This window comes from Denticeps clupeoides, chromosome 6 (genome assembly GCF_900700375.1).
Source record: "Denticeps clupeoides chromosome 6, fDenClu1.1, whole genome shotgun sequence".
NCBI classification, from domain to species: domain Eukaryota; kingdom Metazoa; phylum Chordata; class Actinopteri; order Clupeiformes; family Denticipitidae; genus Denticeps; species Denticeps clupeoides.
In genome coordinates, this window is record NC_041712.1 from 11,810,173 (window position 1) to 11,836,160 (window position 25,988).

The 25,988-nt window shown below is 42.1% G+C and overlaps 3 protein-coding genes across 4 annotated transcripts; 2 read left to right on the top strand and 1 right to left on the bottom strand.

Annotated features, from left to right (window-relative positions):
* Positions 1 to 2,183: 2,183 nt before the first annotated feature.
* On the bottom strand, positions 2,184 to 4,945 carry tppp2 (tubulin polymerization-promoting protein family member 2). Its single transcript, XM_028983435.1, has 4 exons — positions 4,661 to 4,945; positions 3,632 to 3,823; positions 3,321 to 3,474; positions 2,184 to 2,988 (listed from the first exon to the last, which is right to left on the bottom strand). The coding sequence occupies exons 2-4, from the start codon at positions 3,820 to 3,822 to the stop codon at positions 2,794 to 2,796; spliced, it is 540 nt and encodes a 179-aa protein (XP_028839268.1). The 5' UTR covers position 3,823; positions 4,661 to 4,945; the 3' UTR covers positions 2,184 to 2,793.
* A 1,438-nt stretch (positions 4,946 to 6,383) lies between these two features.
* Positions 6,384 to 9,465, top strand: ftr84 (finTRIM family, member 84). Its single transcript, XM_028983971.1, has 8 exons — positions 6,384 to 6,960; positions 7,253 to 7,348; positions 7,466 to 7,591; positions 7,886 to 7,993; positions 8,146 to 8,302; positions 8,440 to 8,493; positions 8,607 to 8,660; positions 8,780 to 9,465. Exons 1-8 carry the CDS (start codon positions 6,400 to 6,402, stop codon positions 9,319 to 9,321), a joined length of 1,698 nt encoding a protein of 565 aa, XP_028839804.1. The 5' UTR covers positions 6,384 to 6,399; the 3' UTR covers positions 9,322 to 9,465.
* Positions 9,466 to 15,046: 5,581 nt separating this feature from the next.
* On the top strand, positions 15,047 to 24,267 carry LOC114792423 (amyloid protein-binding protein 2-like). Of its 2 annotated transcripts, XM_028983510.1 has the most exons (13): positions 15,047 to 15,422; positions 15,676 to 15,764; positions 15,900 to 16,054; positions 16,159 to 16,282; positions 16,438 to 16,606; positions 16,741 to 16,830; positions 17,613 to 17,680; positions 17,765 to 17,870; positions 18,008 to 18,132; positions 18,329 to 18,414; positions 21,840 to 22,030; positions 22,307 to 22,472; positions 22,557 to 24,267. In XM_028983510.1, the coding sequence occupies exons 1-13, from the start codon at positions 15,285 to 15,287 to the stop codon at positions 22,811 to 22,813; spliced, it is 1,764 nt and encodes a 587-aa protein (XP_028839343.1). In that variant the 5' UTR covers positions 15,047 to 15,284; the 3' UTR covers positions 22,814 to 24,267. The 2 variants fall into 2 exon arrangements, with proteins under 2 accessions (XP_028839343.1, XP_028839344.1); XM_028983511.1 differs by lacking the exon at positions 15,047 to 15,422 and having other exon boundaries at positions 15,925 to 16,054.
* Positions 24,268 to 25,988: the final 1,721 nt, after the last annotated feature.

Genomic DNA, 25,988 nt, shown 5'->3' on the forward strand with positions numbered 1-25,988 from the left:
CTCGCCCTCCTCCTGTTTTCCCTCGCTATTTTTTACCCTTTTGTTTAGGTTAATATTGCTCTTAATGTGTACCTGCTTGTGTGTGCGCTGCTTTTTTTCACATATGCATAGATAAAGTTATGCAATACTAGCGTTACATAACTAACCAATCTGAAGCGGTTTTATGTTACCTTGTCACATGCGTTTACTGTGTTTCCCCCTAAAGTGTTGAAATGCAATGGAACAAATGCTCTATGCTGCCTCTATTGTCCTTATTTAAATCACACCAGTTACTGGCAATGGAGAACTAAAGTCATGGATGGAGCATCTTAAAGGCATTTGAGCACAGAGAGGGAGAAGAAAAACAGGTTTTTAAAAACGGGACACGCGCACATGTTGAGACCTGAAATCCATGCCTCAAATAAACCTGTTTATCTCAAAATATTTTGGAGAGAATATGGCCAAAACACAAACTAAGAACATAGTCAAAACACCAATTAAGGCAATATCAAAGAGGGTGTACAGTACATTCTGCGTAGTCGATAGAATTTTCTTATTTTTGTGTGTGTGCTGCATGTTTAACAATGCAACAGGCCCTCTCTCTGTGTGTTTCTGTTGGCACACCTTCTTCTGAGAAACAATGCATTTTCAACTCACACATACCACCTAGAGGATCATATCTATCACTGCACAAATAACTGCTATTTCAAAAACAAGACCTCTTCCTACCAATTTGCAACCTGACTTTCCAAATCTGGTCATTTTTTATTTATTTAAAACAACAGGAATATGTTTGTTCCTTTGTATGAATATGAATACAGACTATAAACTATTCTTTTCACTTTTAACATTTCAACCAGTCATGGGGACATGAAAATACCATTCGAGATCTGCTCCCTTGTGAACCTTGTGGTTCCCTTTTGAACCTTGCTTTAAGTGATGCTGTGACACCCGACAAGAGGCTAAGCACAGTTATCACAGAGCAGCTGAGGTAATGGCAGTAATTCCTTCTGCTCACGGCCAGCTTTACTGTTTCCATGTGGCGATTAAATGAGGGAAATTAATAGGGACAGCAGACTTGCTACAAGAGATTTTGTGTTAGAAGAGGCTTCTCTTGTGAGGTAAAGGCCCTGACATTCTGTAAACAGTGTGTGAGTGTTTGAAGGTCAGTAAGATATTGAATTTCCGAACTTAACATATCAGAGCAGAGAGTATTTATTATCACTACATATCTTTGAAATGAAATGCACTTTTCTAAGCACAGTATACAGTTTCACAAAGGCAAGGACAGAGAAAGTCAAGACGAGGGCAGCAACTGCACAGCACACCATCCAGAATTGAGAATTGAAAGAGAAAGAGAGAAAGAAAAGACTTTCCTGTCAGTTTTTCCCTGCATGCTTCCGTCAATCCATTCTCCCATATAACCCACATTTGTTTGTTTTGATGGATCCTTGTGGTGGCTTGAATTAGCTGTCTAGAATAAAAGGGACCAACCTACCAAACTCACATGTATCTATCAGATTTACAGTCCCTGTGATTGTTATATGTAGTTTTGTTGCTGTGTTAATTCATGTTTAATAAATTTGTTAATTCATTTTTGACACCTTGTCAAAGATATGCGATGTGTCAAAGTCTTGTGACAGAGATTGCACCCCCTCCTGTACTTGTCCATCAGTCCTTTTTTATGCCCCACCCTCATGGCCATTAACATGCAGTCAGCGAATGGAAGCGTAAATAAAGTAGTTCCCTACCTTCCTACTCCTTCCAGCGCTGCAGCTTCCTCGAGGTGTGAACTGGTCATTGCGAGTTTGACAACAACTGAAGTACCTGCGAGTTTAATAATATCAGCCAGATTTACCTGTTATGCCAGTTGGGTTTGGTCAATGATGGTCAATTGGAGATGTATACACCAATTAGGCAAACAAGATGGTGATGTCATAAAAGAAAGGAAAATATCTGTTTTCTGAGGGAGGCATTTATAAGGAGTCTGTAGAGAGTAAGGGAGGAACTGGAGATACACTGACCCCTATTTCATGGACTATCAATCTTAGCCATCTTTAATAAAAACATAACATAAGTTACTCTGCACAATAACATTTCTGAGATGAAGAAAATTTGTGAAAATGTGAAGAAGAACAGCAACAGAGATTTGTCATGCATTTTGTCTGATGTTTAAATATATGCAAATATGACAACAAAGCATATTCCACTTTGTAAATAAGTATTGACTTTATTCAATAGTTCCCATTTAATAATAGAATTCACATAGCTGTATTGGACAGTGAAAGAGCATTAGTGAACAGATACAGGGATAATCAGCCATTCTTCGAGAGAAACAGAGAGAGCGAGAGACGAATGAGGAGAAAGCAGTGCTGTCTTGAGCTCAATCACTTTGTATCTGAACCCCATGCATCACTCCAGAAACTGGAGATACACTTTCTCTTCACACACACATCATCATTCCCAGTTTAGTTGTTAATTCTTCAATATGCATACATTATATGATAGATCCAAATGGAAGTAAATATAGGGCAATGATTTGTGTTAATAGCATAAAGTGAATAAGGCACAAGGTTAAAATGCTAGAATACTTTTAGAAAACTTGTCTTCAGTGATAAACATACTCAAGGGCACAAGTGAAATGTGTTCATGGTGAGGATCTTTGAGGTTAGTGTGGTATGATGTGCTGGTTGATATAGAAGTTTAGAAAGGAATACAGCAGGCATTTGTGAAAATTATAAAACCACTATATGTACATAAACATTTTCACAAGGAAGGCTTAATCATTTAAATGAGAAATCTCTCCTCTTTTGTTCAGGCATCTTCTTTCACCTTGTTCTCATAGGACCCTTGGCCCTTATAAGCTGTCACATAGCCGCTTGTGTCTGGGATGTCCTCTCTGCCAGCCTTGCCCTTGCCTTTCCCTGACTCGTCGAAGCGCTCCTTATGAGAGCCAGTGAACTTGCTGCTGTCCGTCAACCTGTCCACAGCAGCAGCCTTTGCTACTTTCTGTAGAGGAACAGATTGACAAAGAAGTAAGACAAACTGCCTTGAAAACTATTGGGAGTGGAAAAAAACCCCAACATATTGGTGACTATAAAGAGCCTACTGAGAAACGTCAAGGCTATTGCACCACCTTCGTCTCTCTCATGCCAACCGTTAAATCAAGCTGGTCACATGGCATGCTCCCATAATCAATGTACGCAGAATGTGGTGTAAACGTTACAAAACCAGTAAAATTTTGACTATCGCACAATTCGCTCCATCCCCATACTGTGACTGGCCGATTTGACCGCTTCTCTTTAAATAAAAACTGTTTTAGTCAGCTGACTGGTACTCACGGTCACGCCCACATTGGCAGGTTCCTTCCCTTGGAGGAGGCCATGCACCAGCTGCAGCGCCTCCTCCTGGCTCTTGCCTTTAAAACGTTTCATGGACAGCTCTGTCATTGCCTGGGTGAACTGCTCAAACGTGATCACTCTCACAGACTTCGGCCTAGAGACAAGACAAATGCACACACCCATCATTCGGTCTGACACTCTGATTGAATTCGGATTCGGTTCACATTTCACATTTGCGGTGCATTACAGCATTATTGAAAATCAAACACTGATGGATGCCAGATGACTGCATAATTGCATTCAAAGCTCACTTCACTTTGCTGAAGATGATGTCCACATCAGTGCTTGTGACGTTTTTCCCGTCAATGACTTTGCAGTCTTTGCACATTTTGACAAAATTTTTCCCATTCATCTCCTTCCCTGTGGCCTTCGTGTCTCCATGGATGGCGAATTTCTTGAATGCCATTTCAACATCTGCTGTGGACACTGAGCCCTCTGCCATTCTGTATGGATGACAGATTAATGGGCACGAATGGTGAGACAGACAAGCGGAGAGGAACATAATTTACTGACAAGGTGTCTTCTGAGATCTGACCAATGAGGCCTCAGCTTCATTTTAAGACAGCATTTGTACAGTAGGAATTGCCTCCAGTTGCTATGTCTTGCGGATTTATTTATTCAGGGTTGATCCAGCATTGTTGTTATAGGAAAGGGTGGGTCATGGCTGCAATGAGAAATAACTGGCAGCAGTTCAGACCCACCCCACTCTACTCCCATGAGCCTCTGCACATTTACTTTATTACACTGATTCACTGTCATGTTGACTAATGGCCTCTGCATCACTCACACACTCTCAAACACTCACGCAGAACCATTTTCAGAAAAATGGATGGGGCATCATGCTCTTAGAGGATGGCTTCTCCTGTTGTCAGAAAGCTTTTTAAACTGATTCGTTTACCTTACTGACCAGCTGTATTCTAGACATGCCATATGTAACTATAACTGTCACAGAATTGAATTATAATTTGAGCAATGCATAGTGCACAAATGCTCCACAATCTTTTACAACATGTCTTTTATGAGTTCAGTACATTTAAGGATGAAATCATAGTATAGATATGGAATATTTCAAAGATATATCAAGGTCACTCATATGAATACGAGTCATTGAATACAAAACAATAGAAAAAAATGCACGTCATATCATTAATAGTCCTCTTAACGCAGAGAGTGGTTAGCAGTAAGCAAGATGATGTGTTTGTATGTGTGCGCGTATCGGTGGTTTGGTGGCTGCGTTTGTGTGTGTGTGTATTTGTGTGTATGTATTAATGCAAGCTTACCTGAGAAGGAAGGTGAAGGAATCCTGGTGATGATGCTGATGTTCTGCTCAGATGATGTTGTTTTGTTTCTCTGTGTGTATGTGTGTGTGTCTGGGGGAGTCTCCTCTTCCTCACCAACCGTGTGTGCGTTGATACAGAAGGACAGAAGAAAGGGGTGGGGGAGGGGAGAGAGAGCACAGCCCAGCACAAATGATGACATCATGCCCTCTCTCTCTGTAAACCCCTTCTTTCCCTTCTCTCGTTCTTGATTGCTGTTCTTCTGTTTCTCCGTTCATCACCTTCGACATCTTCTTATCATTTGATCATTTGTTTTTTCTCTCTCTCTCTCTCTCTCTGACTCGCTCACCCTATGGAGTCACTCCCTGTTGTCTCAATAGACCGTATTCATAATTTACACACAGCCTAAATGGATGAATTTAAAGTGGCTTGTTTATGGACAGAAGTGGTTGAGTGGCTGATTACACACTCTTTGGTCCCAACATCTTTTTTTGATAAAATATTCAAATAAAAATTAATTTCCTAATATGTTTTTAATAAGTAAATTCATTATTAAATTAGTGAGCAGCAGCTAAGGAGAACGGCCCATCCCTTCGGACAAATTAAACAGGCAAATAACTCACAAGGCAATTTTTTTTTAACAAAATATAATACATCTCATAATCTTTTCACCTCTATGTAGTGACACCAAATTAGCTAGATTACATCACGTGTCGGATAAAAAGATCTGGCACCAGCGATGTCATGCGGTTCACACCACCTCTGTGCTACACACACATCTTAGTCACTGAAACCCAATTACAGTTTGGCCAATGCAATTAGGGCTTCACTGAGTGATAAAGAAGTGGAGGTGTGGAGAAGACCAAGACATCACTGAGATGCTGCCAGAGGCTCAAGAAAGGACACTATGTGAAGGGCTTCATGCATTTATAATATTTTATCTCAATGTTAACATTGAAAAAGGACAAACATGTTGTTTTTTGGATTCTGTGCGCAACATGTGTGAAGAATATTAAATCATGAACGAATTTTGTTAGTATAGGTTTACAGTGAGTATATTTGGGTTTTTAGGTAGAATCATAGTCATATACATTCATTTTATTTTCATTCACTTAAATTCATTTTAAAACTTTGCACAACTAATTTTTATTCCTGCTTGGTGACATCATGGGAGTGAGGCTTTCCTTTCTATAACATAAAGAAACGGCATAAAAGTGTTCAGGGCAAACAATTATCACTAAATATTTCATAATAGCCTTAGTGTAACCCAGCCTTGTTTACCCTTTGAGAAAAACTGTAAGGTTTGTGCCTGTGGGTCTATTTTGTCATCAACACATGCCCGCAATGCTGGGGTTAGGTGTTTGTCAGCGACACACTGCGCATCTTCAGTGCTCTTCACAGAAGCGCTTCCACAGCCGCGTTGTCGTGCGGAAGCATCAAACACGGCCGTTTACCTTACAGCATTGTAAATGAAACACGGCAACATGTGCGCCGTTGAGAATCCAAAAGATCCTTCACGCCTTAAAATGAAGCGAGGCCTGCGCCCTTAGACAGAACTGGTCTGTGCACTTCCGTCCTGCACCACTCCTAACGTTCTTGCATCTTATGCTGGTTGGGCTGCACCCCGCCCCCTCATATTCCTGTTTATGTCTAAACACAGATGTGTGTGAGTCACACTATAAGTACAAGTGTGTGTATCTGAGCACACTACTGTTGTCTTCTGTGCTGAAGTCTACGTCACAATGACTGACTCTGGCTTCCCAGAGACATGTCTCCTGTGCGAGGACACACTGCGGGAGCCAGTGACCATCCCATGCGGGGACACCTACTGCATGGACTGCATCAGGATCTACTGGGACCAGTACGACTACATGGGCATCTACAGTTGTCCACAGTGCCATGCCACCTTCACGCCGCGGCCAGTCTTGCACCGGAACGTGCCCAATGTGGGACCTTCAGACATCCGTCCCCTCCCGGAACAGACACAGTCCCTGTACTTGAAACGGGAGGCCCTCTGCGACTTTTGCACCGGACGTCGCAGCCGCGCAGTCAAGTCCTGCCTGATGTGCCTGGCCTACTACTGCGAGACACACATCAAGCCGCACTATGAGTCGGTCACCTTCAAACGGCACAAGCTAGTGGACGAAACGGGCCACCTGGACCGCAAGATCTGCCCACAGCATGAGAAGGCCCTGGAGCTGTTCTGCCGCTCCGACCAGATGTGCATCTGCGTGCTGTGCACGGTGCGCGAGCACCGCAGCCACAACATAGTCGGCGCTGAGGAGGAGCGTGCCGAGAAGCAGGTGAAAGCACTGGAACATCTGCAATCTCTTTCCCAACATGATCGATTGATAGCTATTAATTATTAGAACAAAGTAAAACTTTAAATGGGAAAAAACATATTGGCTATTTGAATACTTCTGTAATTTTTAATAAGTCAGTTCTCCTTAGTATTTTTTTTCCAGCATTTTAATGGTCAGCAAAGTTTTCTACGTAGAATACAGAAGCATGTGCAAACATAGCATATAAATAGCATGAATGATGACATTTATAAATGTATTCCCAATTTTGAGCACTCTTTGTCCTCCTTCACAGAAAATTCTGGTCATGACACAGGCCGCCATTCAGCACATTATTCAAGAAAGACACAAGGAACTTCAAGAGCTCCGGCATAATGTGGAAGTCCTCAAAGTGAGACATGACACCTAGTAAATATAACTAGTAAATGCATGATCTAGTGGCTAAATTGACACAACTGAATATTTTGGAGATTAAATGACTTGATGTCTGCTGTGTCCTTGGATGCAGGGCAATGCGCAACGAGCTCAGGCGAGCAGCGATAAAACTTTTGCCGAGATGGTGCAGACAGTGGAGCGGTGGCACACTGAGATTAGCCAAGTCATCCAGGCCAACCTGCAGGCTGCCGTGGGGCAGGTGAGACGCCATGCAACACACTGTGGTTCGTAACAACTGTAACAACGAATGATAAACACTATAAAACTATTTCCTGTGCCTTATATTTAACAAGGTAAGCCCTTTTACAAATCTGGAATGAGGAGGTCTTCACTAGCTAGGGAAGGAACACTAACGTTTTGAACCACACATTTCGATCAGTGTGAATTACTGTAGTGAGAAACACACGGAGGAGGTGAGGGAGGCTGTCATTTATATATATAGCAAACGTGGACAACTGCTGACGTGTGTGTGTGTGTGTAATGATAAATACAGGCTCAGGGCTATGTGGAGAGACTGGAACAGGAGCTGAATGAGCTCCAGCGCAGAGATGCAGAACTAAGAGTGATTGTTGAAACTGAGGACAACATCCACTTCCTGCAGGTACAGTAAGTGCAAGGGCAAGCCTTGGTCTCGTTTCCAGGGACCCGGAATACAAAACTATGTTTGGATGTCACTTTACATTTAAGTATATTATATTCATAAAAACAGCTGGCACTACATTTCTTTGACTCTGTCTGTCTGGTGTTCTTTAGAGTTTTCCCACTCTATCACCCACTCCTGACCCCATGGTGCCCAAAGTGCTTATCAACCCGGAGTTCTCCTTCGAAGCAATCACCAAAACCATCACAGACACAAAGGAACATCTGGATGACATCTTCAAGAAGGAGCTGGGCAAGACCTCCAAGTTTGGTACTGTACATATACTGTACATGACCTCTTAAACACACATAAGTAATAAGTGCATAATGCTGCATAAACGTCCAGCAAACGTCCAGTGTATGTGTAATATGCAAATAAACGATATGTATGTAACTTGACTTTTACAGTGAGTGACACTCCAGTTTACGTACTTATACCAAGAACTGGAGGCCGTTTCAAAGGTACGCCAAAAAGCAACAGTGAGTACATTACCCTGCAAGCCTGCATCGAGTCTGAGTGGTAAAAACTGTGTAATGTTTTTTTTTTTTTTGTGTGTGTCCTGTTTTGTCCACAGCGCCCGCAAGAGTGGATTTCCAGCAGCCCAAAACCAGAGCAGACTTCTTAAAATGTATGTACTGTCATCAGTAGTTGTTAGTGGTTGTTGCACAATAAAAGTTTTTCATTGGATCAGTGTCAAAAAGTGATTTTTACACTAGATGTACATTTACATGTGGTTTTGTCCCCCAGATGCCTGTCATTTAACCTTTGACCCAAACACTTGCTACAAAGAGCTGGTTCTGTCGGATGATGGTCAAAGCATACTGAGAAAAAGAACAGTTCAATTCTACCCAGACCACCCAGAGCGCTTTGATGGCTTCTGTCAGGTTCTGTGTCGAGAGCCTCTGAGTGGGTTCCGCCACTACTGGGAGGTGGAGTGGGGCGGGGAGTTCTCAGTGGGTGTGGCCTTCAAAAGCATCAGTCGGAAGGGCAAGAATTCCAACAGCCTTCTTGGATACAACAACAAGTCCTGGAGCCTCCTGGTCTCTGACACCGGCTACTCTGTCTGGCACAACAAGCTGAACAAAGACCTGGTGGCCGTGGCTCGAGCCACACGGATCGGCGTTTACCTCGACTTCGCAGGAAACTCGGTCTCCTTTTATGCCGTATCTGAATCCATGGAGCTCATTCACAAGTTCAGTGCAAAGTTCTCAGAGCCACTGTATGCAGGTTTTGGGGTGGGATCCTCAGTCACACTGTGTTCTCTTGAGAAGAAAACACAACCCCATTAAAAGTCTTAATCTTTATGCCACTGTCAGTCGAATCAAGGAGTTCACAAAGCCTCATGGGAAGAGCTTCCTCCTTTCCCTCAATTTTTTAAAAAACCTATTAGCCACTTGGCTTCTTTTTGAGTTAAGAAATATAGTGTGAATACAGACCAGTCACAACTTTCCATGCAGACGTATGAAGAATGGTGGTGCTCGATGTTCTCTATGCAGATACAGAATACAAATCAATTTTTTTACAAAAATATTTTATTGTCTTTTTAATGTTTCTAGTGAGAATGTCTTTAATGCTTCAGTAATTTTTATCATGATATGATAAAATGTAATTTTGTTTTGCTGTAGTTAATAAAGACAAACTATTACACAAAGATTTCACGTTGTGGTGTTTGACCGGTAAGTACACAGAGACATAGAAGGGGAAAGAAAAAAGTGTTTTGCATGATAACATCTTAATAAATATCCTGACCAAGCACTACAACAGAAACTCTACCCCTCCTCCCATCGATGTAGGCCGATACTGCACTCTCAAGCACAAACTGAGTCCATGTTTGCACCGGAGCTGCTCAGAGATACTTTCTTTCCCCTCATTGAACTTATAGGAAACATCTGAAGTGCATGACAATCAGTTACATAAATAATATTCGTGTTGCCAGCGGTAACTGGGACGTCATGTATTTTGGGTTAAACAGTTCCGCTTGTGTATATGGATGACAATAATATATAATGCTCATTTTGAATCCATTTCTAAATACATTTATTGCAATGTTTTCACCATGTTATTCAGCCATGACTGCATTTTGAAGCATTTTGCCCAGCACTGCATGCTGACAAACTGGTTCACTAACACATAAACACTTGCCAACGTACTCATGTTCAGTTCGTGTCTTTGGCAGGTTAGTCCTACGACTGAACTTACTCTGTACCAACGCATGCAGACGCTGGTGTCTCCTCGTAGTGGCTTTGACCTTGAAGCTCTGTCCACAGCAGGTGCACGCGAACGGCCGCTCACCGGTGTGGATGTTCCTGTGGTCCCGGAGCCACCGCTCCTGGGCGAAGGTGTCCCCGAAGTCGGGCCAGCGGTACGGCCGCTCTCCCAAGGGACTTGTCCCGGAAAAACTTGCCACAGTCGGGGCAGCTGTGAGACTTCTTGTGGACAAACTCGTGCTTCACAAGTTGCTTGCGGCTGGCAAAAGTGCGTTTGCATTGAGCACAGACGAGCGACTGGTCAGACGTCACACACTTGTGTTTGCGAAGGTCCCACTGGAGCCTGAAGTTAGTGCCACAAACAGAGCAGTGGTGTCTTGTTGGTGTAGAGGCCTCATGCTCATGAGTCGATGAGGAATCTCCAGTTTGAGAATACGGATTGGGGGTTGTTATTTGAGCGAGTTCACCTGACTGGACCCCCTGGTTGATATCTGCAGGTGGGCCAACAACAACCTCAACATCAGAAAGGCCAGGTTCTGCAGTTTGAGGTTCCAGTACAGGACCTTCTGCCCCAAAGTAGATCTGCGTTAGCTTCTCCACCTCCTCCTGCACCGAATCTGAATTTCCAGTCAATGCGTGACATGTCCACATCTTCTCATTACTCACCATCTGAGGTCTGGAAAGCAAAACCACACAAACTAGGTTCTTAAGCTCAAATGTAGTTTAGCTTCTAGTTGGAACAAACCAACAAATCCACAGCATCCCAACTAAAATGTGAGTGTTACATTTAGGTACTAAGTTCTTAAGGACACACTTTTAAGTATATAGAGGCAAAAATGTCTATAGGCCAGACTAAACAGACTAAAGATGCCAAAGAAGATTCTTCAATAAGTTTTAATACAGCAACTACATAGTACATGCCCTATTAGTATAGTCTGTGTACCTGTGTAACCTTGTTCTTTTAGATTTTGATCATACACACATAATCGGGTGATCTGTCATTTAAATAAAAGATTCCAGATTTTATCAGACCTGCTAATATACTAATATAAATATAATACATATACATATAATACATATCATTTGTTTGCACTCAAGGAGCTGCTTTTAATCTCATTGTACATGCATGTAGTGACAATAAAAGGCATTCTATTCTATAACTCTACAAACAATGAGTTAAATCTATGAAGTGCTCACTCTGATATGTGCTCATTTGCAGAATTTGCCACTGATCGTGCATCAGGTTCCTCCACCGCTGTTGCCTCCTCCTGCATCCTCCCCCTGAGGAACTGCTCGGCCAGTCCGATGGCCTCCTCCATGTCAAGACCCAGTCTCCAGCTGCTTCGAGCAGGAGGCTCAGGAACCTGTCTAGTAAAACACAATGAAAAAACCCTCCAGATCCTCACCAAACTCCTCCAGCCTCAGCCCAGACGTCTGGCATTTCTTAGACTTTCTAGAGTGAAGAAGATGGGCCACAATCTCGGCCTGAATCTCCTCCTGCAGAAGTGCAGAGCGGTGCAGCTGACTGTGAAGGTCTTTCAAAGATCTGATACACCTGATCACATCCATATTCTTAACTAAGCAGGTAGGCACGTAAATCGATTAGACGTGGTTTAACCAGACATTAACATCGACTTCTCTCTAAAATCATAAAACAGTGAAAATAGATGAAAATGATGGAATATATGAGCAGGTTGATGTTTCCCTCTTCTTCTCCACATTGTGGATGGACCCGTGTGTACTTATTTAGATATTTATATATGTGTGCATGTACGTGAACACACACACACACACACACACACACACACACAGTACATGCCAAAAGTTTGGACGCACCTTCTCATTCAACGTGTTTTCTTTATATTTTAATGACCATTTACATTGATAGATTCTCACTGAAGGCATCAAAACTATGAATGAACACATGTGGAGTTATGTACTTCATGCATCTCCAGAGGGTTCAAAATGCTGCAGCTCGTCTTTTATCTGGCACTCAGAACTTTGAGCACACTACCCCTATTTTGGCTTCTTAATTTTAGAATTATTTTATTTGATTGTAAAGCCTTCTATATCTCTGAGCTCCTCCAGTCTTTCCCCCAAAGCAGTCAGAGCTCTCAGTGCACTGCCATCACCAAAACACTGTTATACTCATTGTTTAATTTTATTTATTTGATTTTTCATGTATTATATTTTGTTTTATTTGGTGCTAGTTCCTTTTTATTTGTTGTCCTAATGTATTCACTGTACAGCACTTTGGTCCCGTGTTGTTTGCTTTTAAAGTGCTTTATAAATAAGGTTGGACTTTTATTAAATATTCTTGGGACAACACAGTAGATATGACACTCTGATACCAGGTCTAGTCGCTCTGGAATATAAATGTAAATCTTGCACCATCGAGACCAGTATGTGTGTGAAAGCAATAAAAACAAGTTCACTGTTCACATCACATGATAAAATGGGGGGGGGGGGAATCCCTAATTGGGCACAATTTGGACATTTTCACTTACTAGTTCATACAAAAATGTCTGTGTGTTTAGCAAAAACTGTTAAGATGTGAGGAGTGTACGCACTCTTGGCGAGGTTTTATTCACAGCTGCCCGTCTGTCTGTCACGTCTCTCAGTGTCCAGTAAAATTAATGGTCTGATAAAGTCTTCTGCTGTCAGGCTGGAGGAGATGCAGGAGAACTTCAGGAGAAATGTTTCAATGTCAGGAGTTTCTGTGAGTTTGTGTCCACGGGGGTTTATCCTTCTTCTCTGTTAGAATTCAGCGAAGCGGCGTTTCGTCCTAAATGACTTTAGCGCCACCCAGTGTATTCTTTCGGAACACCAAGAATACACAACTGCGACTTTCACCAAAACTTTCATATTACACCGCATTTAAATGTACATTAAAACAACAACAACAACAACAACAATAACCACAATAACTGATACCATACACACATATTGCACAAATGCAAGTACAGTAAACAAATAAACTTCCTTAACCAAAAAAAGTTTCACATTAACATTAGTGACAGGACTGTATAACAAAAAAATATGTTTCAAATAAAATGTCTTTCCCTCCAAATTAAGTTTTTTTAGTCTTCTCATAATATCTTAATATCCTTAATATCAATAAAATATACCACAGCCTGGAAAGAGGGATGGGATGAGACATGACATGAGCAGCAAACATACATAAAGCATAGCACGAGGTCAAATATATCAGGAAATATAAATAGTGCTGCTATACTAGTTTATACTGCTCATTTATTCAACTACATACATGTTAGACAATACATAGTCAAGCAAAAACAATGTTAAATAAATAAATGCCAGTTTTTCAGTGTGTTGTCAACTCAGTCACAGCATAAAAATTAAACGTTGTCTTTTAAAAAAGGTGACAGGCAATCACTTTGAAATAGAACAATACAAAGATTCCATTCAAGGCCTCAATAACACTTGTAAATGTAAACAATTTGATGTAACTATATACCTGGTTTATAGAACAATAATTTATTTTAATGTCTAGTACCTTTCTATTAACATTATTTTTATTATTAATTCAGGTAAAATTGGTAAGCAATTGCATGTCAAAACCTTTATTCAAATATAAACAGTGAACAGCAATACTGAGTTAAAAAACAACAACAACCCTCATGTTATTGTGACATCTTACCTCTGTCCCTGAGTGGCGCTGTACTCTGTAGATCAGGACGCCACAGTCACTACTTTTTAATGAGAATTTTTATACCGCCGGCAGAAAAACACCAAGCAACGTCATTATGATATGATCGCTTACGTTCTACACTGCATCGATGCAGTATCAGGATGCATTGATTATATGATTAATTTTAATATGATTAAAGTCCTGGAGTGTTCAGAGTCTAACAATGAGGGCCTGAATGCTTCTGTAAATTTTTCTGGATGGTAGGAGGGTGAAGAGTGCTTGTGAGAGGTGTGTAGAGTCCTTCACAAAGCTGGTGAAAACGTCCATTATGGAGGGAAGAGAGACGATCTTCTCAGCTGTCCTCACTATCCGCTGCAGTTCCCAAACCAAACAGTGATGCAGCTGATCAGAATGCTCTCAACGGCCCCTCTATAGAAGGTGTTGAGGATGGATGGTGGGAGACAGGCTTTCCTCAGCCTCCGCAGGAACTAGAGATGCTGCTGGGCTTTCTTAGCTGTTGAGCTGGTGTTGAGATTCCAGGAGAGATTCTATTCTAGATTAACACAGAGGAACATTGTGGAACACATGAACTCAAGATCAGTGGAGAGTGGTCCCTTCGTTCTCTTCTAAAGTAAACAATGATCTCTTTTGTTTTGGCCACGTTCAGAAACAGATTGTTGACCTTACACCAGTCTGTCAGTCATTGCACCTCCTCTTTGCATTGGACTGAGTGTGGTGGTGCTGGAGATGCTGTTCCCAGTCCGGACAGACTGAGTTCTCTCAGTCAGGAAGTCCAAGATCAGAGAGAGGTTTTCAGGCCCAGCAGGTCCAGCTTCTCGAGCAGGTGCTGAGGGATGAAGTCAGTTCAGATAAGAAACAGGACCTTAATTAACATCTCAACAAGTGATAATAGTCACTACAAATGAGACCAGGATCGGGCGTCTCAACAAATTGAACTTGTAGAAGTGAACTTGCGTTACATTTTTTAGGGATGTAAAATGCAGTTTATCCATATTACCGCATTTAATTCCATTTTGAATGATTCAATTCAGAACCAAACACACACAACTGAAATTCGTTTTGTACTGGCGCAGATCTCCGCCCGTAATACCAGGATTGTCCAGCAGGTGGCGGTAAAGCCCCGATTCCAGAAGGCGGAGGAAAAGGCGGCGACTGTTCATCTGGGCCGTGGAACTTCGTGGATGGACGCGTCCCTTCTCCTCGCCAGCGTTTGCGTGTTTTCCTCTCCTTTCCCCGAGCAGAGCTGCCAGCGGGACGTGCTGGTCGGGTCCCGCGGAGGAAGATCCGAAGCGCGCCCGGCGACGCGTGGGCCACGGCGGGCTTAAATGAGAGCGTGGGTACCGGACGGGGACCGGGCCGGACGGGTCACAACATGGCCGCGCTGGGGTTAGACTGGGTCCCCGGGAGCCTGTACAGCGCGGCGGTGTCCGCGGTGGCGGACAACTTCGGCCGCCTCCGAGCGGACGCCCGGTCCCTGCCGGAGAACGTCCAGTTCGACGTGTATTACGAGGTGAGGACGCGTGGAACGACACGACGCGGCAATTACGCGTATGATTAGAGCTTATCTTGTCGTTGTAATAACTCGTGTATTAATTATAACGTGTATTATCTTAATTCATCCGTGGGTTATTTAAAACTGACAGCTCGCTTATCATAAAAAAACTAAAATACTGACAACTGTCAGCTGAATATAAGTAGATCCCAGCATTTTGTCATTGCTTTATTGCTGCTGTGTGATGGCTTTAGTTTGTCTTTCTGTCTAGTTGTACCGGCAGGGTCGGCTTTGCCACCTGGGAGGGGAGTTTTGTGAGCTGGACGTTTTTGCCAAAGTTCTGCGGGCATCTGACAAAAGGTGGGCAAAAAAACCCCATATAACGCTGTAAAGTTAAAGTTTTATTGTAGCGTGTGTGTGTGTGTGTGTGTGTATATATATATATATATATACACCCATCAATTCTTAAGTCATCAAGCCTTTGTGCTTTTCTAGACACCTCCTCCATCACTGCTTCCAGGCTGTCATGGACCACGTGAGCATGAACGTGCCATCAGTTCTGGCGAGCTCCTTCAGTCGTAGGTGTTCCTACATAGCAGAGTCTGGCGCTCGGGTCACAGAGAAGGCGATTCAGCTTGGCTTCGTTTTGGGTAAGTCCTTGAAAGACACAGAATGCCCCCTGTATTGTACAAGCGGTTGAAGATCGCGTGCACGTGTATTTTTAACTATTTGAAACATGCGGCGCCTTCTCTAGGCGGTTTCCTCTGTGACGCTGGTTGGTATGGCGATGCGGAGAAGGTCTTCCTGTCATGCCTCCAGCTGTGCACGCTACAGGACGAGGCTGTCCACTGGTACAGAGCAGCCGAGTGCTGCGTAAGGTCAGACTGCCTCTTAAAAGTCTTGTTAAAGAAAAGTGGACCATGAGGAGACAGATTTTTGCATTTTTTACATGTTACTGGATGTTTAATACGTACAGCATTACGGGATGGACAACCAGCCATGTTTTCTTCTTCTTTGCACACTGTGTGTGTAGGTTGCTTCACGTTCGGAATGGCAACTGCAGATACCATCTGGGAGAAGATGCTGTGAAGCTGGCCCAGACCTACATGAGCAAATTGGCCAAATGCGGTCATGTGGTTAACCGAGCTGCCCTGTATGGGGAGCTTTGTGATCTGCTGTTCTCCAAGAGCCACTATGATGAGGTATCTCCGACATGCCGAGCACAGTCAGGCTGAAAACAACACATTTATTTCCCGTCTGCATTGTTAATTGTGGTGCACTGCATCCTGAAATCTGGGAGCAGGGCCTGTAATGCGACTTCTCCTGCTTTTTATAGGCGTACAGGTGGTCTGTAGAGGCAATGAAGGAGATTACAGTGGACCTGCCAGTGAAAGTGGTGGTGGATGTGTTGAGACATGCTTCTAAGGTAGGGGGTCCTAACTCTCTGTGACTTTATGGGATCAATCCACATCCAATGGATGCGATTTTCGTTGCACTATAATAGACACAGCATGGAGACTGTTTGCTGATATAACATTAAGCATACAAAAGAAATGGCCGTTTGCTAGTTATTAGTATCTAACTACCCACCTTGTCTGACACCAAGAAGTCAGAGGAACCCACAGGTGTGATTGACAGCCTTACTTAAGCCTACTGAAATGCAGTGCAGCATCCTGGCTCGTCCATTTCTATCCATTTCACTTGCTTATAATAGAACTTGTTGTAGGTCAGATCTGGAATTTGTCCATTCAATGCTCATTCTCTTCTACAGGCCGCTCACCTCCTCATCCCACACCTCCCTCCTCCTCATTAGCATTTAAAGCTACAGACACAGAAACAGTGCATCCTGGGGGAATCTCATTTTGTCTAATTCTGCTCCAAGGCTCAATTTGTAAAAATACTTCATATTCAGTATTAGGGGACCTTTATCATGGATAATGAATTCATCCATGAATTCTGTTATGGTCATCACTAGACATTACTGACATCCACAAACACTCCCCATGCATTGTGTCTTATATAAGACCTCCAAAATGCATGAACTTATAAGAGAAGTAACCCATGCAAACTTAACACCTTGCCAATCCTTACATTGGAATGGTGCAGACCCTTCATGTGTGGGCCCAAGCTCACAGTACAGTGTTGCTTCAGATCCTCTTTCTATTATTCTATTTCCCTCAGAGTGTGACCTTCTGTGTATTTTCTCAGGCCTGCGTTGTAAAGAGGGAGTTCCAGAAAGCCGAGCAGCTGATAAAGCATGCAGTTTTTCTCGCAAGGTGTGTGGCTGCATATCCAGTAGTTATCAGGTGTAGACAAAGCACTGATGCAATTGCACCATCTGAGTGTATTGCTTTCGACAGGAAGCATTTTGGAAACAAGCACCCGAAATATTCAGATGCACTGCTGGACTACGGCTTCTATTTACTGAACGTCGACAACATCTGTCAGTCTGTTGCCATTTATCAGGTTGGTTGGTCAAAATGACGCTCTGCCGCTTTAACTTTCTTGGTTCACATGCACTGACATAAACTATTGATGGTGATATATGATGTATAAAATTTACCCTGGGGTCTTTATTCACGATGCCTTGTTTTGCACCTCAGATAGCTTTGGACATACGGCAGACCGTTTTTGGTGGTAAAAACATCCATGTGGCCATAGCCCACGAGGACCTTGCCTATTCGTCCTATGTCCACCAGTACAGCGCAGGGAAATTCGATGTTGCCTTGTGAGTGTTCAGCTACTAAACAGTTACAGAAACTGCACCACTTTGTCCCCATTATTTTGCAACAGAATTTGGGCTATGTACAGGAAGCGAGGGTCTCCCTGTTCCTTTGGCTCTGTTTGGTCCGGGTTTTGTGCTCTGGTGCAATATGTCACAATTTGTATTTCATTTAGTTTCCCTCGCCGGTTGTTTTCCTCAGATTCCACGCTGAACGTGCCATTGACATCATTACCAGCATTCTCCCTGAGGATCATCTGCTCCTCGCCTCCTCCAAGAGGGTCAAAGGTAATGCCACTTGTGCAAGCATTACTATCTTCTTAAAGAACAGTACATCTTGAGAAATAAAGCAGGGGGAAATGTTACCCTCAAGGGGAAAGTTGCATTTTGGCTTCTCTAATAATAATAATAATATTAATATATTAATCGGCATCATCACCACAATTATAATAAAGTCAATAATTTCCCCCGTTTTAGTTGATTGTATTCTGAGATTTCATAAAAATAATAATAATTAGCAGGTGTTACCATATAGACTTGTCATCTTTACACTTGTATCCAGCTGCTTGTGAAAATAGCTGAGGTTTTTAATTTCCCCAGTGGGATACATTTCATACTGTAATGAACTTGGTAAACATACTTATATGCTGTTAATGACTGGTTAACTTCTTCAAACCAATTTACTACTTCCATATGCATGGTGATTTACCACAAATCAATTTTTTTCATATGCATTGGCAGCTCAGCGAACAATGAGGAAAATAGTTGATTATGGGAATTGCTCTTTTTGGTGTATGTGTCTTAATGGTCTCAAACATTTGCACAGCGTTGTAAACAAGGTACAGTGGAATTCAGTGAATGAAAAGACATTTCAGATCTCAAAAAACAGTGGGCCTAAGATTCTCTACCCATATGATTCTCTACCCATATTCTCTACCCAGGGGCACAGGCCCTCCCAATACTGAGGGATTTTTACATATCAGCTACAAATCAACTAAGACCCCCCTGTGTAACTTATCATACACAGCTAAATGGAAAAACATACACCTATCCTTATTAAATATACCAATACAGTCTTTGCTTTGCTGAGGGTTTGGCCACAGATGACAAGCCAGTGGGTGAATTTCTCACTGAAAATGGATGGAAATGTTTAAAAGTTTACAAATACAAAGGGAGGCTAAAGTGTTAGTTAGTTTGACCCAGATTTTACACCAGGAATGCTTGACCATAGATTCAAAGAATGGGTCATCCTAGGTATTCCCCTCATTATGCATAATTGTCAAAAATTGGGAAATCTGCAGCTTTGACATGTCGGAAACATGGTTTAGAGAAGAAAGACTTTTTATGGTACTTACAACACTGTATGAAGGGCCAAATTCACAAAAGCTACCAATTGCTGTTAAAATGATTATTGATGCCTCTAATTCTGGAACTAATAAGTGGACTATAACCAGGTTATTACATCACTGAAAACTGACTCCATGGACTATGTGAAACACAGATGGGAAACAGAGTTGGGCACGGTCATATCACCACAGTCATCTTTCAGTAATTCCTGGACCTGGAGGGACTTTTATTGGGGAAAAAAAAACATTACTCCAGAAATGTAAACATACTGGGACCTTGGCTGATCATGCTCAAGTTTTTTGGACTCGCCTCCCCATACAACTCTCGCCTCTCTGTACCTTGGTCATATCCCTGAAGAACCTTCTGAAGGTCCTTTTTAGCAGGTGGGGAAAAAGCAATTACAAAGTGCAAATACTAATACAAGGCAAATACAATCAGCCTTCACAGCAACATGATGCTTGATCACATGACTTACAATATACAGGGAGTGCAGAATTATTAGGCAAATAAGTATTTTGTCCACATCATCCTCTTCATGCATGTTGTCTTACTCCAAGCTGTATAGGCTCGAAAGCCTACTACCAATTAAGCATATTAGGTGATGTGCAACTCTGTAATGAGAAGGGGTGTGGTCTAATGACATCAACACCCTATATTAGGTGTGCATAATTATTAGGCAACTTCCTTTCCTTTGGCAAAATGGGTCAAAAGAAGGACTTGACAGGCTCAGAAAAATAGTGAGATCTTGCAGAGGGATGCAGCACTCTTAAAATTGCAAAGCTTCTGAAGCGTGATCATTGAACAATCAAGCGTTTCATTTAAAATAGTCAACAGGGTCGCAAGAAGCGTGTGGAAAAACCAAGGGAGCAAAATAACTGCCCATGAACTGAGAAAAGTCAAGCGTGCAGCTGCCAAGATGCCACTTGCCACCAGTTTGGTCATATTTCAGAGCTGCAACATCACTGGAGTGCCCAAAAGCACAAGGTGTGCAATACTCAGAGACATGGCCAAGGTAAGAAAGGCTAAAAGACGACCACCACTGAACAAGACACACAAGTTGAAACGTCAAGACTGGGCCAAGAAATATCTCAAGACTGATTTTTCTAAGGTTTTATGGACTGATGAAATGAGAGTGAGTCTTGATGGGCCAGATGGATGGACCCGTGGCTGGATTGGTAAAGGGCAGAGAGCTCCAGTCCAACTCAGACGCCAGCAAGGTGGAGGTGGAGTACTGGTTTGGGCTGGTATCATCAAAGATGAGCTTGTGGGGCCTTTTCGGGTTGAGGATGGCGTTAAGCTCAACTCCCAGAAACTGGCAGTAGGACTGGAAGACACCTTCTTCAAGCAGTGGTACAGGAAGAAGTCTGCATCCTTCAAGAAAAACATGATTTTCATGCAGGACAATGCTCCATCACACGCGTTCAAGTACTCCACAGCGTGGCTGGCAAGAAAGGGTATAAAAGAAGAAAAACTAATGACATGGCCTCCTTGTTCACCTGATCTGAACCCCATTGAGAACCTGTGGTCCATCATCAAATGTGAGATTTACAAGGAGGGTAAACAGTACACCTCTCTGAACAGTGTCTGGGAGGCTGTGGTTGCTGCTGCACGCAATGTTGAGGGTGAACAGATCAAAACACTGTCAGAATCCATGGATGGCAGGCTTTTGAGTGTCCTTGCAAAGAAAGGTGGCTATATTGGTCGCTGATTTGTTTTTGAATGTCAGAAATGTATATTTGTGAATGTGGAGATGTTATATTGGTTTCACTGGTAAAAATTAAAAATTGAAATGGGTATATATTTGTTTTTTGTTGCCTAATAATTATGCACAGTAATAGTCACCTGCACACACAGATATCCCCCTAAAATAGCTAAAAATGAAAACAAACAAAAAACTACTTCCAAAAACATTCAGCTTTGATATTAATGAGTTTTATGGGTTCATTGAGAACATGGTTGTTGTTCAATAATAAAATTATTCCTCAAAAATATAACTTGCTTAATAATTCTGCACTCCCTGTACAGCTCCAATGGGAGTGAGAAAAAGGAGGTGGAATTGTTTTTTTTCCTTTTCTCCTGTTTGCATTTCACATCCCAGGTCATCCTTCATTTATTTATTTTTATCTTCTTTTATATGGTTTATTTTATGTGTTTTTTATTTTTATGATTGTCTTTTGTTGCTGTTTTCTGTGTTGTTCTCCCTGTAAAAATGTAACAAAGAATAAAAGAAAAAGACAGTAGGCCTAGAAGGACACGTCTTGATGCTAACGGCTGTAATTACAGAACCTCACTGAAGCAGTCATGTAGGTGTCGGGTGTTTGTAGACAGTGCTGTTCTCACACTCATTTACCTTGCTTCCCTTTCAGCTTTGATCCTGGAGGAGATCGCTATCGACTGCCAAAACAAAGAGACGGAGGGGAGGCTGCTACAGGAGGCACATGACCTACACCTCTCCTCTCTCCAACTCGCCAAGAAGGCCTTTGGAGAGTTCAACGTTCAAACAGCTAAACACTACGGCAACCTGGGGAGGCTTTATCAGTCCATGAGGAAATTCAAGGTGAACAGTGTTGCCAAGACTTTCGTAGAACGATGGAAAGACTTTCCAAGAAGGCTTGTCACTGACACTGTCTTAGAAATTTAGTGCCAAATATGCAGTAAGCTGAACAAAGACCTGGAAACTATGTCCTGCAAGATATGCTGGAATACAATTTGTTTTTCAATTATGTTGACAATTACATTGTCCTGTCGTTCAAAATCCACATATCAAATGTATAGAAGAGAAGGACACCGGTTTGTTTACCTCTTTCGTTCCATTTCAATTTATGTATGTTAGGAGGCAGAGGAAATGCATGTAAAAGCCATCCATATTAAAGAGGAGCTACTGGGACAGGAGGACTATGAAGTGGCTCTGTCGGTCGGCCACCTCGCCTCACTCTACAACTATGACATGAAGCAGTATGAGGATGCAGAGCAGCTCTACCTACGCTCCATTGCCATCGGTGAGTCTCCCTCGTCAACGGTCAACTCAATGCACTCAATGGCAGTTCAGGCAAGTTATGTTGTACTGTATTTTTTCTGCACAGGGAAGAAGCTCTTTGGGGAAGGTTACAGTGGGCTGGAGTATGACTACCGTGGACTGATCAAGCTGTATGACTCTGTGCGAAACTACCACAAGGTTTTTGAATACCACAACATTCTGACCAACTGGAACCAGTTGAGAGACCGGCAGTTTGCAGTGGCAGATGCCTTGGAGGATGTTAACACCACCCCTCTGGCCACGGAGGAGGTGGTACAGTCCTTTTTACTATCACAGCGGCCCATGGCTGAGCCACCTGCCTAAGCAATGCTGAAGAAGACATTAACTCTTAACATGCTAAGAAGCAATTAATACATATTTTTTTGAGCACTCTAGACCAATCGATCCTTATTAAAAAAAAGCAGAACAGAAGATTCTGGCTTCTCCTGAATGGCTCCTAAAAATGTAGGAGGTATCAGCAGCCTGTGTCAGTGCTGCAATTGTTGGACATGGGATGACATTTTAGCACTCAGTTGCTCTCATGAATCAGATTTTGGCTTTTTGGCATCCACTGTATGCCACCATTTACACCCACTGTACACGGAACAGCAAGTGTGAAATTTTCTCTTGTGTGTGAATCAAAGAGGTAACATGCATTCTTCAGTATCCTTATCCTTATGAAACACAGTGTTATGATGCGCAAAGCCTTTATTAAGGTACCAATAGAATGTTAGATTGCCACCAGATTGCCATTATATATTTTTATTAGTTTACACAAATGAAACCCTTGTTATCGACCTTTGGACAAACATCTGATGTTTTACCATAACTGGGATCCAAATGTAGGGGATAAGAAACGTGTATATTTTGCTATTGTTCTTACAGTATCTCAGATAGTATCATTAAAAAAATGCTCTACATAGAATAAGCCAGATGATGGAGTATGAGAGGAAGAGGAGCCAGATCAGCCAGATATTCAAGCATTTGCTTGTCTCCTATTGCCACGGATGTTTTTGAAGCTAATAATGCATGCTTTAAAAATGGGAGGCCAGTGGGAGGACTGACGCTTTCGCCTCTGATTCAAATCACTGTCTGCCAGTCATGTTACACGCTGATGGCAAACAATCTGGTATTAGAAGCTACAAGATGGAGGAGCGTCAAAGGACATTAAGATCTGATTAGCAAAGACATCAAGGTCGACTGTCCTCGTGACGTGGAGAGACCATTGAGTTTAAAACTCTGCCTTACTTTACCCTATCTGTGCCTTTTTGGAACAAAAACCTGTAACAATTTTTATAGGTTCTTTCACGAATGCCACAAAGGCTATGGCTGTGAGCCTGTGTCAGAGGCAAGAGAAGATTTTATAAGCTGGTTTCCATGCATGTACATCATTGGGAGCTGACGTAAGTGACTGTAAATAAGACACATTATTTCTGTTTCCAGTTTGTTGCCACCAACAACATTTACTCAATCCACTTGGTGCCTCAGAGAAGTGATTTAGTGGTCTAGTGAATTTCGCATTTTACTGTGTATTTGAAGGTGTATGCATCATATCATTATGGAGTGCATTCTTTATCAATAGTTCTTTGTTTCTGAAGTAAAATAAGACCGGTCCTTTTTGTTTTAGTTGTGTAGTTTGGACTATTGGGGAACCCATAGGGGAGGAATGTTATTAAGGATTATGCGTAACCTGATGTGAGGTAGTAGAAGGAAGACTGCGAGCGCCTGTACTGCCACATTGCCGTTCGTGCCTAAATAAAGAGTTTGACGTATGATGATGTAGTCCAAGCGTTCCTGTATGTGAAGGAGCACACCTGATTCCTTGTATAGAAACAGAGTGACAGCGTTATTTAACACGAAACAGCCAGCAACAGTTTACATACCCAGTATAAAAAGACATAGAACTTTTTTTTTCTTACTGTCTGATATTAAATCAAACAAAACCCTTTCAGTTTTAGATTCCCAAAATAATTTCTGTTTGCTCGATTTTTTTATTACTTTGTTCAAAGTCAAAAGCTTACATACATTTGCTTAGTATTTGGTAGAATTGCCTTTAAATTGAATGATTGACGCAAACGTTTTGGGAATCCTTCCACAAGCTTCTCACAACAGTTTAATGGAATTTTGGCCCAATCCTCCTGGTGTAACCAGAATTAATTACACACAGAACTGGTGTAATTAATTAATGTAGGCTGCCTTGCTCTCACATGTCCTTTTAGCTCTGACCACACATTTTCTATGGGATTGAGATCAGGGCATTGTGATGGCCACTCCAAAACATTGAATTTGCTGTCCTTAAGCCACTTTGCAACCAATTTTGCAGTATGCTTAGAGTCATTGTCTAATTGGAACATTTGGGAAGGAAGCACTGTGTTGAGGTGTGCCTTTCAAGTGGTGTCAGTTAACCTGTCACACGCTTCCAAAGCCATGACATCATCAAGAAGCCTTGATGACTCTCGAAGAAGCCATTAATGGCAGCATAACAATGGAAATGGCCTCCAAGGAAGCTCATCAGCTAAATTCTACCATGAGAGTGCGCAAGCTCTCTTATCATTTTGTGGAAACCCAAGGCACTTTTCTGCAAATTGTTGGAGCTTACTAAATCAGAGGTTCTGACCCATTTCAACTCCTTATTTCCAATCCAGCTGGTGTGCGAAGCTGCTCCATATGGTGTGGGGGAAGTGATCTCCCACATTATGCTGGATGGGGTGGAAAAACACTTTTGTTTCAAGGATGCTGAACGAAGCTGAGTCAAGTTATGCACATTTGGAATGTGAAGCCCTTGGTATCGTATTTGGGGTTAGGAAATTCCATCAATACTTGTACATATTGTTGTAAATATTGTTACATAAAACCCCTTGTCACTCATGGTGTTGTTCACTGTGAATGAAAGACCAGGTTCTGAAACAAATATTTTTTTTAAAAACGTATTAAATATTTGCAAAAAGTAAATTTGCAAAGCGTCCCAGAGAAAGAAACATTCTACAGTATACAGTGGTGGTTTTTCATGACATGGGCCTTTGCTTAGGGCGGCATCATGGACAGGGATTCTTTGGATGGGGGGACAATGCTGGGACAATGTCTACATTCACCAGTCATCTGGAGAGAAAGCATCATGAGAAGTAAGATAACTAACAACAATATTGTTGACTAGCTGTACATTTGCTTGTCATCAAATTATGAGGAAAAACTCCTATATCGTGTAGGCATCGTAAAAATGTGTTCAGGGGGAGATATTATAGATATTCTGGTTCATCTTCTAGTTTGTAGACAAAGGCCCCCATGGCACCCAAGATTTTTTTTACAATGTGTGTGATTGGCATATGTCTCAAGAACGTTTGTGTCTCTGGTTGGAAAAGTTTCTGTTTTATTTTATCAATGTTGACAATGTAAAAATATGCCTCTGGTTTATAGAGATAAGCATGTTGCCTCTGACTTGGGTGATCCAACATGCATCTGCAACGGCTCTACCTTTTAATGATCGGCCGAGGCGGGCAGT